The sequence below is a fragment of the Mus musculus genome, chromosome 15 (assembly GCF_000001635.26).
Source record: "Mus musculus strain C57BL/6J chromosome 15, GRCm38.p6 C57BL/6J".
Classification (NCBI taxonomy): domain Eukaryota; kingdom Metazoa; phylum Chordata; class Mammalia; order Rodentia; family Muridae; genus Mus; species Mus musculus.
In genome coordinates this window covers 83,690,898-83,704,952 of record NC_000081.6, presented here as the reverse complement: position 1 = coordinate 83,704,952, position 14,055 = coordinate 83,690,898, and the positions used below count along the sequence as shown (strand labels likewise).

General features: G+C 50.9%; 1 protein-coding gene and 1 long non-coding RNA gene across 7 annotated transcripts in view; one reads left to right on the top strand and one right to left on the bottom strand.

Annotated features, from left to right (window-relative positions):
* Scube1 (signal peptide, CUB domain, EGF-like 1) overlaps positions 1–14,055 on the top strand; it is a 122,469-nt gene that overhangs the window by 20,099 nt on the left and 88,315 nt on the right. For all 6 annotated transcript variants that reach the window (XR_003951419.1, XM_006521242.4, NM_001271473.1 and 3 more), the window contains exon 3: positions 1,407–1,535. Coding sequence is in view for 5 of the 6 variants with exons in the window: in XM_006521242.4 (XP_006521305.1) it covers positions 1,407–1,535 (129 nt within the window). In the remaining variant the exon portion in view is untranslated. The remainder of the gene's footprint in view (positions 1–1,406; positions 1,536–14,055) is intronic.
* Positions 8,135–10,338, bottom strand: Gm52183. Its single transcript, XR_003951516.1, has 3 exons — positions 10,295–10,338; positions 9,395–9,524; positions 8,135–8,188 (listed from the first exon to the last, which is right to left on the bottom strand). It is a non-coding gene; the product is annotated as a predicted gene, 52183 (long non-coding RNA).

Here is a 14,055-nt window from a genome sequence, read left to right as displayed (position 1 = left end):
CTCAAACAGGGTGGGAACCTGGAGGCAAGAGCTGATGCAGCGGCCATGGAGGGTGCTGCTTACTGGCTTGCACCTTATGGCTTGCTTTCTTTTAGAACCCAAAACAACCAGCCCAAGGATGGTCTCACCCACAATGGCCTTAGTGATCTACAGGCTTGCATACAGTCTAATCTTATGGAGGCAGTTTCTTAATTGAGATTCCCTCCTCTCAGATGACTTCAGCTTGTGCCAAGTTGACATAAGTCTGGTCAGCACAGTCCCTGTAAGGACTTTAGAGATAACAGCATACAGTCCAGCCAACCCCTTGGGCTTAGAAGCAGCTCATTGAATGTTAATTAGACATGTTCTTATTCTTCTTTCTGGAACCCCAGAACTTTGACCCCTGCTGGGAAATGTTGAAAAAAGACTTAAAACAGCAAAAAAGAATGACCTTTACAAAAGCTATTGACCATTGTTTATGAGACAGAAGTCTTTGTTATAACAAGGAAGCTGGAGCAGCTGAAGGCCAGGCCTCGGGCCATAGGGAAAGCAGCTACTGGGGTTAGGGGGTAGTAGACATTCTTTCATTCCAGAGATGACACTCCCGGTGATGTACAGAGTTTATTTTACTTGGTCTCCCTGCTTTCAAAAGAGCTAGTTTTCATGGATGTAGAAGCGCCCCATATGTTGGCAGTGTTGGCAAGTCTTTAGAAGGAGCCAGAGCCAGACTTGACTCTTACCTGCTTCGCTGTGGCAGGAACTGGAAGCCCCACCCCCAACACACACATACACCCACACAACGTGACTCTTCTGAAAACTGGTTGTTAGCCTTGCTGCTGAGCCAAGAGTGTGTCCAAATAATTCTTCAAGTGTATTTTATTGACTAGCCGTTGAGCTATTCCCCTGTTCTAATTTCATTTCTGATGTTGTGATTTAAAAAAACAAAAAACCACTGTAACAAAAATCAACTTAAGGGAAAGGGAATGTGGCTCTTGATTACAGCTCCAGGACCCAGTCCACTGTGGTGGGGAAGGCAAGACAGGAACTTTAAACACCTAGTCAGTCCACCCCAGACAAGGGCAGAGAAATGAGTGCATGATGCTTGCTTGCTTGTTTGTTTGTGCTCTGCTTGATTTCTCCGCTCTTGTCCAGCTCAGAACCTCCTGCCTAGGGAATGGTGCCACCCACAGTGGGCTGGGTCTTCCCATATCAATTCCTTAAGCCAATGCCCCCTCAGACATGCCCACAAGCGAACCCAATGCAAATAATCCCTCCTTGAGACTCTCTTCCCAGGTGATTCCAGGTTGAATCAAGTTGACAATTAAAGCAGTCACATCCCCTCGTGAGTCATATCCTAGTGGCTCGCCCTGGTGAGAGAAGGAACCCAAGCTCTTATTCTGATACTTCTCATGTCTCCACGCTTGCAGACATTGACGAGTGTGAGAATGACTACTACAACGGGGGCTGTGTCCATGACTGCATCAACATCCCTGGGAACTACAGGTGCACCTGCTTTGATGGCTTCATGCTGGCCCATGATGGACACAACTGCCTGGGTGAGTGGTGAGGCTGAGCCTTCCCCTCTGGGCACAGCCTTTTTATTTCTCAGTTCTACCATGTAGAGTTGGGGGGCTGTGCAAAGATACACCTTCGTCTGGTTCCTTGTAGTAGTCTGTCAATTCGCAGACCGCAAACCATGCAGCTTCAATGGCAGAGGTTTTTGTCCTCTTGTTCTGGAGATCAGGCACAAAGAGCTGCCTTCTTGTGCTTGCCAGACCACTTACATTGTGCACAAATGCATCTGGTATTATCTCTCGGAGTCCTGATTGCTGCTTCTTTTAAGGACACTTGGACCAGAGATGTGGCTCAGTTTTGAGGCATTCGTTACTTTTCCGTTGCTGTGTAAAGCACCCCGGCTAAGGCGACTATGGTAGAGTTTTTTTGGCCCCAGAGAAATAAAAGCACAGCATAGTGAAACGGTGTGGCAGCAAGCAGCGGCCATGGAGACATGGAGGCAGGAGCAGGAAGCTTGCCAGAGATCACAGCTTCAATTGCAAACACAAAGCAGACAGAAGAAACTGGAAGTGGGGTCAGGTTAGAAGCTCTCGAAGTCTGCTGCAGGTAGCACACTTCCTGCAGCAAGGCTGCACCTCCTGTAACCTCCCCAAACAGCGCCACCAACTGGAGGCCAGGTGTTCAAACACATGAGCCTATGGGGACTTTTCTTTTTTTCTTTTCTTTTTTTCCAAGACAGGGTTTCTCTGAGTAGCCCTGGCTGTCCTGGAACTCACTCTGTAGACCAGGCTGGCCTCGAACTCAGAAATCCGCCTGCCTCTGCATCCCAAGTACTGGGATTAAAGGTGTGTACCACCACTGCCCAGCTTTTGGGGACATTTCTTATTCTAACCACTACAGTGTAGAAAGCCAACGGCCACCAAGCCTGATGACCAAAATTCAGTCCTTTGGATTCATGTGGTGGAAGGAGAGACCCGGCTCCTGCAAGTTGCTCTCTAACTACTACATGTGTACTGTGGCACACATACAGAAATACACACATGCACACATGTATGTACACACACAGACACATACATGCACACACAGAGAGACAGACAGACAGACACACACACACAAATTAATTAATTTAAAAAATTAAGGACACTTGTCATATTGGAACAAGTCCACCCCAACAGTTCCAGTTTTTACCTCTCTAAATCTCTGTCTCCAAATTTAGTCACATTTCAAGGTAATATTGTTTGGAGTCTTTTTGAGGGAATGCAGTTCAGCCTATAGTCTTGTATTCCTCCCATTGTCCACAGTTCAAATCTATCTTAAGCCAATTATATAAAATTTATGTGCATGATTATTTTGGGTGACTAAGTTGAGAAAATGTAGATGAGTGAGGAAGAAAAATGGCATGTACTGCTGGTTAGCCTCCCACAGTCCTCCCGCGGTCCTCCCGCGGTCCTCCATCCACCTCTGCATGTTTTGCTGTCCTGTGATCAGATGTCAGCAGGATCTGGTCCCTTTAGCATCGGGTACACATCAGGCATTGTCGTGTGGCCTCTGTTTCCAGCTGGTCACTCCACCAGTCAAAAAACGGTGCTAACAGCCTGTTGGAGCTTCTTGGGTTTACTGGGAGAAAGGGCTGAGCTGGGTGGCTTACACAAGAGAGGTCAATCCTCACACACCTCTAAATGTTAAAAACCCAAAATTAAGGCAGGGCTGTTTCCGTCTGAGGACCGTGGGTAAAGTTCTTCCCAAGGCCTTTCTCCCGGCCTCTGGTCACTCAAGAATTCTTAGGCTTGCAGACAGTATTTCCTCACATCTTCACACTGTCTTAGCTCTACAGACATTCTCATGGTCCAGATTCTCTTCTTCACAAGGATGTCAGGTATACTGGATGAGGACTGGCCATGGCTGCCTTTCCTCACCCCAATGATCATCTGACGTGCTGGGTAAAATTGCCGTCTTGGCTGGGTTCAGATTCACCATGGGAGCACCTCTGAGTATGTCTGTGAGGGATAGTCTGTATTAGGTTTGTTGAGCGGCCATAGTAAATTTAGGGGTCACTGTTCCATGGGCTGGGGTCCCAGGCTGAATGAAGAAGAGAAAGGGGGCTGAGCAGAGAGGCTTGTCTCTGTGTTCTGGCTGTGGATGAAACATGACTGGCTGCTTCCTCAAACCCCTGCTGCCAGGTCCTCCTGACAGGATCCTCTCCTAAGCTGCTTTAGATCATAGTAATCAGAAAAGAAAAGTAGCTGGCACAGAAGACAGCCAACTGTAACTGATGCAACTATGACGACCGTTATTCCTCCGGAGGCCACACTCACAGTTCTGGAGCTAAGGCCTCAGAATCTTTTGAGGAAGGGACATGGAGGTGTTTCACAGTCTGTAACCCAAGGGACAGCAACTAGTGAGCCACACACGGCTCTCAGAACAGACTCCACCTGTCCCCAACTCTCTTCTGCCAGGACCCGCAGAAACATAGCCGTTAGAGCAGGAGGACACGATGTGTGATTGTCAGGTGCCTGGCTGTGAGCAGGTTATAGGCCTATCAGGGTCTCTTCTGTCCTGTCTGTGGGAGAAAGCTGTTACGGCTGCTAGTATTGTCACGGTCTCGATATGGGTCAGTGTGCCACTATGTCGACAGGCTGAGTGAAATGACGGTCTTAAGCCGAAGGGCCTGGACTGAGTACAGACATAATGGTCAACCGGCCAGCGTTAGTTTTACTCCCGAGGCTCAGCCACCTATCTGCATTTGCCATCAGAATCCGGAGTGAGTCTAGGCAGAGAACATTTTCTTCTCTGCTTCCCTATGTGATCCCTTCAGAATCCCTGCCGCAAACGGGGCCGAGGGGTTGAAAGGTCATTGGGATTTGCTAGCCTTGCACGCAGGAATTCCTAAAAGGGCCGATCAGACCCTCGTGGTGCCAGCTGGTTTCTCTGTACTAGGTAGAAGGGTTCAATATCCCGACTGCTTGGGCCTCTCCTTCCTAGTGGCGTGTCAGGCTGAGAGCTCCTGTCTGGTTTTGTTTAACGCGTGTTGGGGCTCAGATGAGCTCATTATGGGAAACAGATCTGTGAACATGTAATTACACCCCAAAGAAATGCCAAAACAGAGGTCTGGACAAGAGTTAGTAAAGACCAGAAGGGCCTGTGAAAAGCTACCCCTGGCTGGGGTGAGGCTTGGGGGGGGGGTGGAAGCAGAATTGCCAGGGCTTCAAAGAGGAAGCTCTCAGCGGGGCTCACGCTCTCGGAGGGGGAAGATGTTGGTAGGTCTAGGCACAGTGTGTGTAGGGCTGCAGGCTGCTCCTTGAGGCTGGGCTCAGGGACTGCAGAGCCAAGCAGGGCCTCAGACCAGAGACCACACAGCTTTTACAGTGCCACCTCCAGGTGAAATGTCATTTATTCTTCACCTCATATGTGTACTGCTTTCTACACTGCAGCAAATACGGTTCAGTAATAGAATGATCTGCAAAGGCACAGCTCACCACTGTCCCCTGGGGTGGGAGGTGGGGGATATCTTGTTAGAAGCAAGCAGCATCACTTTGGCCCAGGGGACAGACCTGGATGCTGTTGGTTTGACACTAAAATCCTGACTCTCCAGTTCTGAGCTGCTGTTTAGTCTTTGGTCAGTATCTTCGCTTTTCTGCACCTCGGTTTCCTACCTACAATGTGAAACGTGTCATCCCTGTCTCCTATGTAGGGCTTGGGTGAGGGTTCTGTGAAAAGAAATTACAGATGTAGGCAACAGAGCATCTGACACCAGAAATGTCACGGCATGGGTCAGATGCTCAGCCACCCGTGGAAATGTATTATAACAACACCTTCCAGGACCAGAGCCCATGGTCTGTGTTCCCCGGACTCCCTGGCTGGGGCTCTGTGTTCTTTTCTGTGAAGGGCCACCCTTACCCCTGCTAGGGCAGGCACCCTCCCACCCCCCACCCCACCAGCCTCCAGCCTGACGGCGACGTCTGTACGGGTCTTTGTTTCAACCACACTGTTTTCCCTCTGGATTCTTTTTACACTGCTGGATATGAAAGACCTAGGCGAGAGCCCTCTGCCCCCTCCCACTCTGAGCACAGATCCTGTGGCAGCCGAGGGCAGACCTTTCCTACAGGCTTCTTTTGTTTGGTCTTTTTTCCTTCTCAAGAGAAAGCTCCAACTCAGAGGAGTCAGGGCCTCGGTTGCAGCCGGCTCCAGCACCGACCCCCAGTGTGACCCCCAGGCTGAACTTTTAGAGCCGCAGCCTTCCAGCTTCGAAGCACATTAAGAATAGGTGCCCGGGAGTTGGGGAGATGGCTCCGTTGGTAACGTGCTTCTTTGGTAAGCACAGGGACCTGAGCTGGATCCCCAGTCCTTACACTTAAAGTCTAGACAACGGTGCTGTCTTGTCAACCTGGGAGGCACAGCTGGGAAGATTCCCAGGGTCACTGGCCGCCCAGCCAATACTTGGCGAGTTCCAAGCTAGTGCCTGAGAAATGACACCACAGGCTGGCTTTCAGCCTTCTCGGGCACATGCACCGTGTACACACACACACACACACACACACACACACACACACATACGTGCACACTCGAGGGGCAGGGAAGCACTGATGACTGTGACACAATAAGGGCTCAGTCAAATTATAATTAAGGAATGAACAGGGCTGGGCCATGGAAGAGTCCAGCGCAAACTCTGCTGCCCCCAGTCTTTGGGAATCTTAGAGCCTGGACCCAACTCCTTGGGCCCTTCCTGCCTTAGTTGTCACAGCTATGCAATGGTCTATAACACCAGCCTCAGACGTGGCGGGCTGACTAAATCTGGAGGAGACCCAGGGCTGGATGTCACCATTATGTCCTAGCCAAGTTTTCAAGTTGGAAGCCCACCCCCCCCGACCCAGGGGCACATTTGAGTTCTCCCCGCTGTAGTCTTGTGATGTTGCCATCACAGAGGGAACTGTCAGCAATTCAAATCAGGGGATGGCACACAAGCATCAGTCTTTGTGGCCAGGAATCTTGGTGCATACCTGTGATCCAAGTGCCTGAGAGGTGAAGGCAAGAGGGCCAGGTGTTCCTAAGGCCAGCCTGTGCTACGTGTGATACTGTCTTAAAAAAATTTTGTTTTTCTTCTCACTGTTGCTAGGTGACTGTTGCCCTGCCCCCCTGATATTTGTGAGACTCAAGGCAGGATCCCAAGGAAGACCTGCTTCCAATAGAACTATAATCCCTCCGTGATGCCAAAGCTCTCCCGCCCTTGACACAAACGCCCTCCTAGTGACCTGTAGGCCGGATATGACTTCTGAATTCTAGGACTCCTTGCATTTTTGCAAGTATGGCAGAAACTGTTTCCCCCCCATCCTTTCTGCCCCTCCTGCGTCCGACACTACCCTGAGCGTGAGGGCCCCTAACCTGTTGGGATATGGGCCTGTGCCCCAAAGCAGCTGCCCTATTGCTGTGGCTCAGACACAAGTGTCCCTCTGAGAATCAAAAGGTCGAAGCCATTTAGACAGGACAGGTTAATGTTTCATTCACCCGGGGAACAGTCTGGAGTGGGGTTGGGGAAGGAACATGTTGCAAGGAATCATGTGCCACTCATGAACCCAGTCTTCCAGAAGGAGGCTGGCAAGCACAAGGGAGATGGCGCAGGAGCCCTAAAAATGTGATGTTCAGGGTAGGGCACCCTTGCCCACACCTCAGTGTAGCACTGGAGGGGGCTGCCCCAGCTGTCCCCCCTGGAGAGGGGACACACTTCACTTCCTCACACACTCCATTAGTCGCTCATAGAACGTCCTGCTGTCTGCCAAAGCTCCCAGCACAGGGTTTTCACCCCCAAGGCTTGCTGGGTGGCTGGGGAAGGGCTGGCTGAGTTGCTGGACGGTTCCCTGTCCACACTGCTGCCTGTGGCTCCTACACCTGTGCTCGGACACCAAGCCACAGCCTGCCCTACTCCGGGAAGAGTCGTCCCTGAATGTTGTTTTGACTGCAGAAGTCTGGATAGAGAGAGAGCGTTGTTCCAGTTGTAGAATCTGCTGGATTCCTAGGGAAGGTGGCAGGGGCAAACCCCTGAGCATCTTACAGAGCAATAGAGGGAGCTGAAAAACATCCGGAGTCAGCCAGAAGTGAGGCTGGGGCGCTGACGGGTCACTTTCTTGTCTTGAGCGTTCCCAGTTTCTGTACTTTGGAGCAGGCGGGCCTGCTTTCTGTGAAGATAGCTTGTCTGTGACCAGGGTCCTGGAAAGGAGCCAAGTCTGTGCTCTGGAGGGTGAAGCCCTCTCTCTATTTGACATCTTTATTGAGGAATTTCTCAAATATAACAGAAAATGACACCAGAGGGACTAGAAACTGGGATGGGATCTCACTCAGGCCGGAATGGCTGCCTTTAGCCCGTGTAATTACTTGAAATAGCAGTTCAGTTTCAAAAATATTATTCCAAACTCGGTGCGATCGGCCAGCTGAGCAATATTTAGGCTAATAGAATAAGATTTTTTTTCATCTTAAATTAGAACCAGCAGCGGGTCATTTTTCCCCCCACCTCCACAAAGCAAGGCTCTCTTTTCTCTGAAAGCCATCAGTTCACTGAGCCAGATGTCTTCATCCTTCATCTTTACTTGACTGACTGAAAAATGTGTTTCTCAAGTCGCTCACAGCTGGAATTTTGGACTGGTCCCCAGCACTTTGATCCCCGTTGAAGAGAAGTTATTTGTAGTCGCATCCAGCAGACAAGCTGATTGATTAACCAGATGGCTCTGTATCAGCGAACATGTATTGAGCACCTACTGTGTGCCATACCTTCTGCTCAGAGGCAGTTCTACCTAGGCAAGATAGGGGGTGCATTTCTGTACTGTGAGGCTGCCCCGTGTTGGGTTTGTGTTCTCTCACTGTTCCCCCACATCCCCAGCATCCACAGGTAGACACCATTAGCAGCCTCATTCTAGAATCCAGGGCCTAGACGGATAGAAGCCACTGGTACCAATCCTTACAGATGAGGAAATCTCGACTCAGGGAAATGACCACAAGGGCCAGTAGGAAGCACAGCTAAGACCAGACTCAGCATTTGTCACATCAAGACTTGAGCCTGTGCCTGCTGATAAGCATTGCCCCACAGCGCCCAGGAAAGCCCCAGGTTGAGAGAGGGATGTTCTATGTCAAGCATGCACCCAGTCCTGGGGCCACCAGGTCTGTTCTGTAATCCCAGCACCTGCCAGACCAGGTGGATAGAGGTGTGCCAAAGGGCAAGTGAGCACCTCCTCCCGGCACTGAGGGAAGTGTTTGACCCCTTGCTCATGCATCTCCTACTCCAGGTGACAGTATATAGCCCTGTTTTTCCAAAGCCCTGCTGCTTCCCCAGGGTACCCAGCTCAGGGCCCTGCCTATGCCTCCTCTTACATTGCACCCTCCTCGCTCACTATCCGTGCCTCCAGACCTCAGGGTTCATGTCTCTCTGCTCTTGACAAGCTGCCTATATAAGTTATAGAATGAGTAAAAACGGGGATTTGCGACCTGGACACAGCCCTTGCTCAGCTGATCTCCATGATGGAAATGCAGGTGCCAGGAGAGAAGGACTGCGTGGAAACCCTCTAGGGCCCCAGGTCAACAAAGATGGAAGCCTGTATCCATGGCAGAGGAAGTGTTGTTCAACAGTGTTCAAGCATTCGTGTAGGCACCAAAGTTGTTCTGCTTTCCTACTGGGTACCCACTGACCACACAAGCAGTAAGGAAAATCAGTAATGGGCTCACCCTTCTGCATTCACATAGTAGGAACACAGACAACAACATGCGAACATACAGCTCAGCATAGTAGCTCAGTCAGATCAGATCCACCCAAAACAGTAATGATAGACACAGAAAGTACCCGAGGTGGGGGAGCACCATCAGATAGCCAGGGGGTGGGGATGGGGAGTGACCTGCCTGATCAATGAGTTTTGCTCACATTGCTCTGCATGAAAAATCACACCACATCAAGTGGCGTGGAATTTCATCATCCTCTGCCTGTGGGTTCCGTGGGACAAGGACCAAGTCAGGAAAATCCACTCTCTGATCCAAGGTGTCTGGAGACTCAACTGGAAGACATGAAACTGGAGATGGCGGACCGGATGGCCAGGAGCCGGAACCATCCGGAAGCTTCCTGGCTCATGTCCCGTGGTGGTTGCTGGATGGTGGCCAGAATGTATACGGGCAGCCTTTCTGTCTGGGCTTTCGTTCAGGCCAGGGTGAGCCTCCCCTGCGGGGTGGCTCTGCCCCTGCAGAACAAGGTCAAGTGTGGGAAGTCCCCTCTAGACTCATGGTGAAGGTGGTTTTAATGGTTTCGTGTGATTTAAGGGGAACAGATGTGAGAGAGGACGTCAAAGAGGAGGAGGAGGAAGTACCTTGTAGAGGTCTGGAGACCTCTAAGCTAATAGAAGGAAGACAAGCTTGGTGGGATTAGGGACAGATCACTGTGTTTAGAGAATGATAGAAGAGGGAAGTAGATGGGTCCAGGAGACAGGCACAGATTGCTGAAAGGGGTGTGTCCTAGGTTGGGTTTTACTGCTGTGTAGAGACACCATTGTAAGACTGACAAGCCTTAGCTTACTGGGGACTCCCTGAGTGAACAACTCAGAGCTGGGAATCCATGCAAAAAGCAAGAAGAATTTATTGTTCCAACATGTTGGGGTCGCCCTGAACATGGAGAGAGAGAATGACAATGCTCAACCATCATGGAGACCTTTATACAGTTCTCCAGGCAGCAGCCATTAGGCACAATGTGATTGGCAGAACAGTGTGGCTTTTAAACTGATTGGTCTATAGAGAATGAGGAAGGTGGCCAATGGTCGCTCTGGGCCTCCCCTACCTGCAGGTGGCCGGTGGTTGACCCCTCCTCCCTGTGGTCTGAGGAATGTAGTTAGCCCCTCCTTTCCGGAGGGGAGGGGGTGCTTGTGTTCTTTATGACCTTACGCTTCCAGGAGGGGAGGGGTCCGGTGGAATCTTCTAAAGTTCACCATCTGACCTCTTCACCATCACCATGGCAACTCTTATAAAGGAAAATATTTAATTGGGGATGGCTTACAGATCAGAGGTTTAGTCCATAATCATCACGCTGAGAAGCTTGGCAGCATACAGGCAGGTATGGTGCTGGAGCTGAGAGGCCTACATCTTGATCTGCAGACAGCAGCAGTGAGAGACTGTGAGCCACGCTGGGCAGAGCTTGAGCATAGGAGAGCTCAAAGCCCATCCCCACAGTGACACACTTCCTCCAACAAAGCCACACCTACTCCAACAAGGCCACATCTCCTAACAATGCCAATCCTTATTGGCCAAGTAAGGTGGTGGGTGGAGGGCATTCCTATTCAAACCACCACAGGGTAGATTTTATTCCAAGTAACTGAGAAGCTGGGGGACATTTTGACCAGAGACTAACATGTTTTGATTGACATTTTAATAAAAACCCTCACTGTTTCCAAATAGACTGTTATAGTAATGGGGGGCAGAGTGCTTCAGAAAGGAGGCCCCTATAGTGGCCCATCTGGATGCTGGTGATTCAGTGTAGGGTGACAGCGGTGGAGGTGGTGGCCAAACTCAAAATACATTTTGCAACAGGCAACAGGAAGTCCCGATGGATTCAACTTAAGAGGCCAGAGAGAACAATTGTCGGAGTTTGACCTTCAGTGTTTGTGTGGTTCTGCCTTGTGACTTAGGCAAAGATGCCTTGGACAGGGAGGGGGGACAGGTGAATGTCTTAGGTAGGATGGATTGCAGGACGCAAGCTTGGTTGAATTCTGTTGGAGATAAGAACCGGTCTTCCACATACAAAGGGCATGCAAGGTCAGATGTCTCTGGAGTCTAACCTGGGAGGAGTGTGAGACGTCAGCTTCAAGATGGCTTTGAATACCAGAAACGTCAATACCAGTTTATCTCATAAAGATCTCATGTGCACCTGCCCTGTGCAGCCCCCCCACAGATGAGAATCCAGTATGGATGGCCTGTCCTTAGTAATCACCAACACTCAACCTGCCTGGCTTTGGACATCCTGCCTGAGTCCCTCACGGTGTGACTGTGGTCAAGTAACCTAGCTTCTCTGGACCTCTACTGTAAGGTGGGATCAGTGAGCATGCTTATTTCTGAGATGAGCTTTGTAAAGCACTCGGTGTGATACCCCCCACCTAGCAAAGGCTCCATGGATGTCAATGATCTACTTACTGCTGCCCTACTATGCAAAGCCACTTACCACTGCCCTACTATGCAAAGCCACTTAGAGTCCTTTTTAAAGAACACGAGTAGAGCTTGAACCGGTGAAGGAGCAGTGGGCCAGCCTGGGCTGTGGACTGTGTGTGAGACCTATAACAGACACCTGAGCCCTACACCCAACAAGGTGCTCCTGACAGATAAACCAATGCAGGTCAGTCAGCCCTCCACCCTCTCAAGGGGATGTGGAGGATCACAGGACATCAGGGCTTCTCATTTTGTAACCTGGTCACATCCTCTTCCTTCTCAGTGTGGTTCTGGCCCCTATGAGGTGGGCACAGCCACTCTCTGCTGTGTCCAAATGAAGGAGAGTGTGCAAGTGACTTTAGATACCACTGCCTCAGGCGGGAGAGGATGTGGAGAAGGGCCCTGGGGAGAGGATGGCAAGGCCCAGTTGTGTGGTGGGAGGGAGTCGCTGAGATGCTAGGAGTGAGAGCTCCCTATGCTGGGTCGCTCTGGGAAGACAGCTGGAGCCAGCGCTGTTCCTTGGAACCCTGAGGAAGGTTCCAGTTACCCTTTATTTGTTTTCAGACTCCCGGCAGCTCAAAAATGTCTCTCACTAGGGGAATAAAGGTTGACCTTCTTGATGTAAAACTAGACAGCCCTGGCCAACCCTGTCTCCTCTGCACAAGTGGCAGTGTTTCTGAGGCTGAGGTGGGAAACTTCTCCCCGATCCCTGTACCCTTCTCCTGCTTCCTTCTCATCTGGGCCCTTGCTGAGGTGAATGGAAATCCTCGGCTGCAGGAGGCTGTCACAGTTCGAGACAGGCAGGCCGTTTTACGACGATTCATTTGGCTTCCTTTTTGCTGAGATGGGGATCTCATGGAGCCCAGCCTGGACTTGAACTTACTCCGTATGGGGACCCCGCCTTGAACTCCTGAGCCTCCTGATTCTGCCTCTAGAGTGGCCGGGATTACAGGCTTGTGAGCTCACTGCAGGTTTGCATCTGTTAATTTGATAGAAATTCCTTGGCCTGAGAAAAAGAAACGTGTGCTGGATTGCCCCGTCGCTGCACAAATGGGAAGCAGGTGGGGAGGTGGAATGGTTCCAAGCTGGGGGGCTCCCCACCCCTTCTCCAGGGCCAGCCAGAAAGTGGGGTGAGCTTTTTTTTTTTTTTGGAAGAGCCCAGGCCAGCCCTGGAGTGAAAGGACAGTGAGCTAAGAGGCAGGCACTGGCGGCAGCTGCCTTCCCGGGGTATGCTGGGACACTCTGTCTCCAGGCCTCAGCTTCCACATGGTATGTGAGATTAAGTGGATGGGATTCGGCCAGTGGTTTTCAGACTTCACGGGGTTGTGTGGACAGCAGCAGAATTCCTTCTCTTCAGAGATCATGCAGGGGTCATGTTGCTCCAGCTGAAATGGGAGGCCAGATGTGGGGGGGGGGGCATGGAGCCCATCCCTACCCCCACAAGGTCCCTGGAGCCCCAGGACCTCCTCACTGAGCCGCTTCTCCCTCTAGATGCCTTAGGGACAGTAGTCAGGCTTTTTCCCATGTCCTCCTCATCCCAGGCTGACAGCTCCTGGCTGTCTCTGGACCGTGGCCCCCAGCACATGGAGTAACTGTGACTCCCCTAACTAACTTTCCTCCCGCTCTCCAGGCCTGGTCCCTGTGGTCCCTGCTACTGAAATGGCCCACTCCAGCCTCCCAGTTAAGCCTATTTGGCTCACCCACACATACACACTTGTCTCCTAACCAAGACACTCTGACCAAGCGACAACTCCCAGAAAACGCTTCCCTGACTATACGACTTTTTTGTTTGGTTGGTTGGTTTTGTTTTAAAAGATTTGTTTACTTTATTCATTTTTTTTATATGTAAGTACACTGTAGCTGTCTTCAGACACACCAAAAGAGGGCATCAGATCCCATTACAGATGGCTGTGAGCCACCATGTGGTTGCTGGGAATTGAACTCAGGACCTCTAGAAGAGCAAGCAGTCCATGCCCTTAACCACTGAGCCATCTCTCCAGCTCTGACTATATGGTTTCTATAGCACTGTTTAAGGCTGCTTTGGCAGTCTGGGAGTGGATCATCCTACTTCCCTAGAAGAGCTGTGCTCCATACTGACTTGGCTATGCATCCAGGGCCTGTGAGGTTCTCGTGTGAGACAGGAATACCAGGGGGCCATCACAAGAAAGGCACCCCAACAGCAGTGAGCACGCCGACTGCATAGCTGTGAGCTTGCAGACCTGCCATTGGAGCAGATCTCACCCCAGCACAAACTGAGCTGGGCAGGTTCTTTGGGAAGGTGTTTTACCAGATAGAGGCCCATATTGGCTCAGAATCTATCCACACGGTGCCTCTGTTCCCAGGTCCTTCCACCCTCTGCTCTAGATGCCTGGAGAAGAGGCACCAGGAAATCAGGTGCCCTGG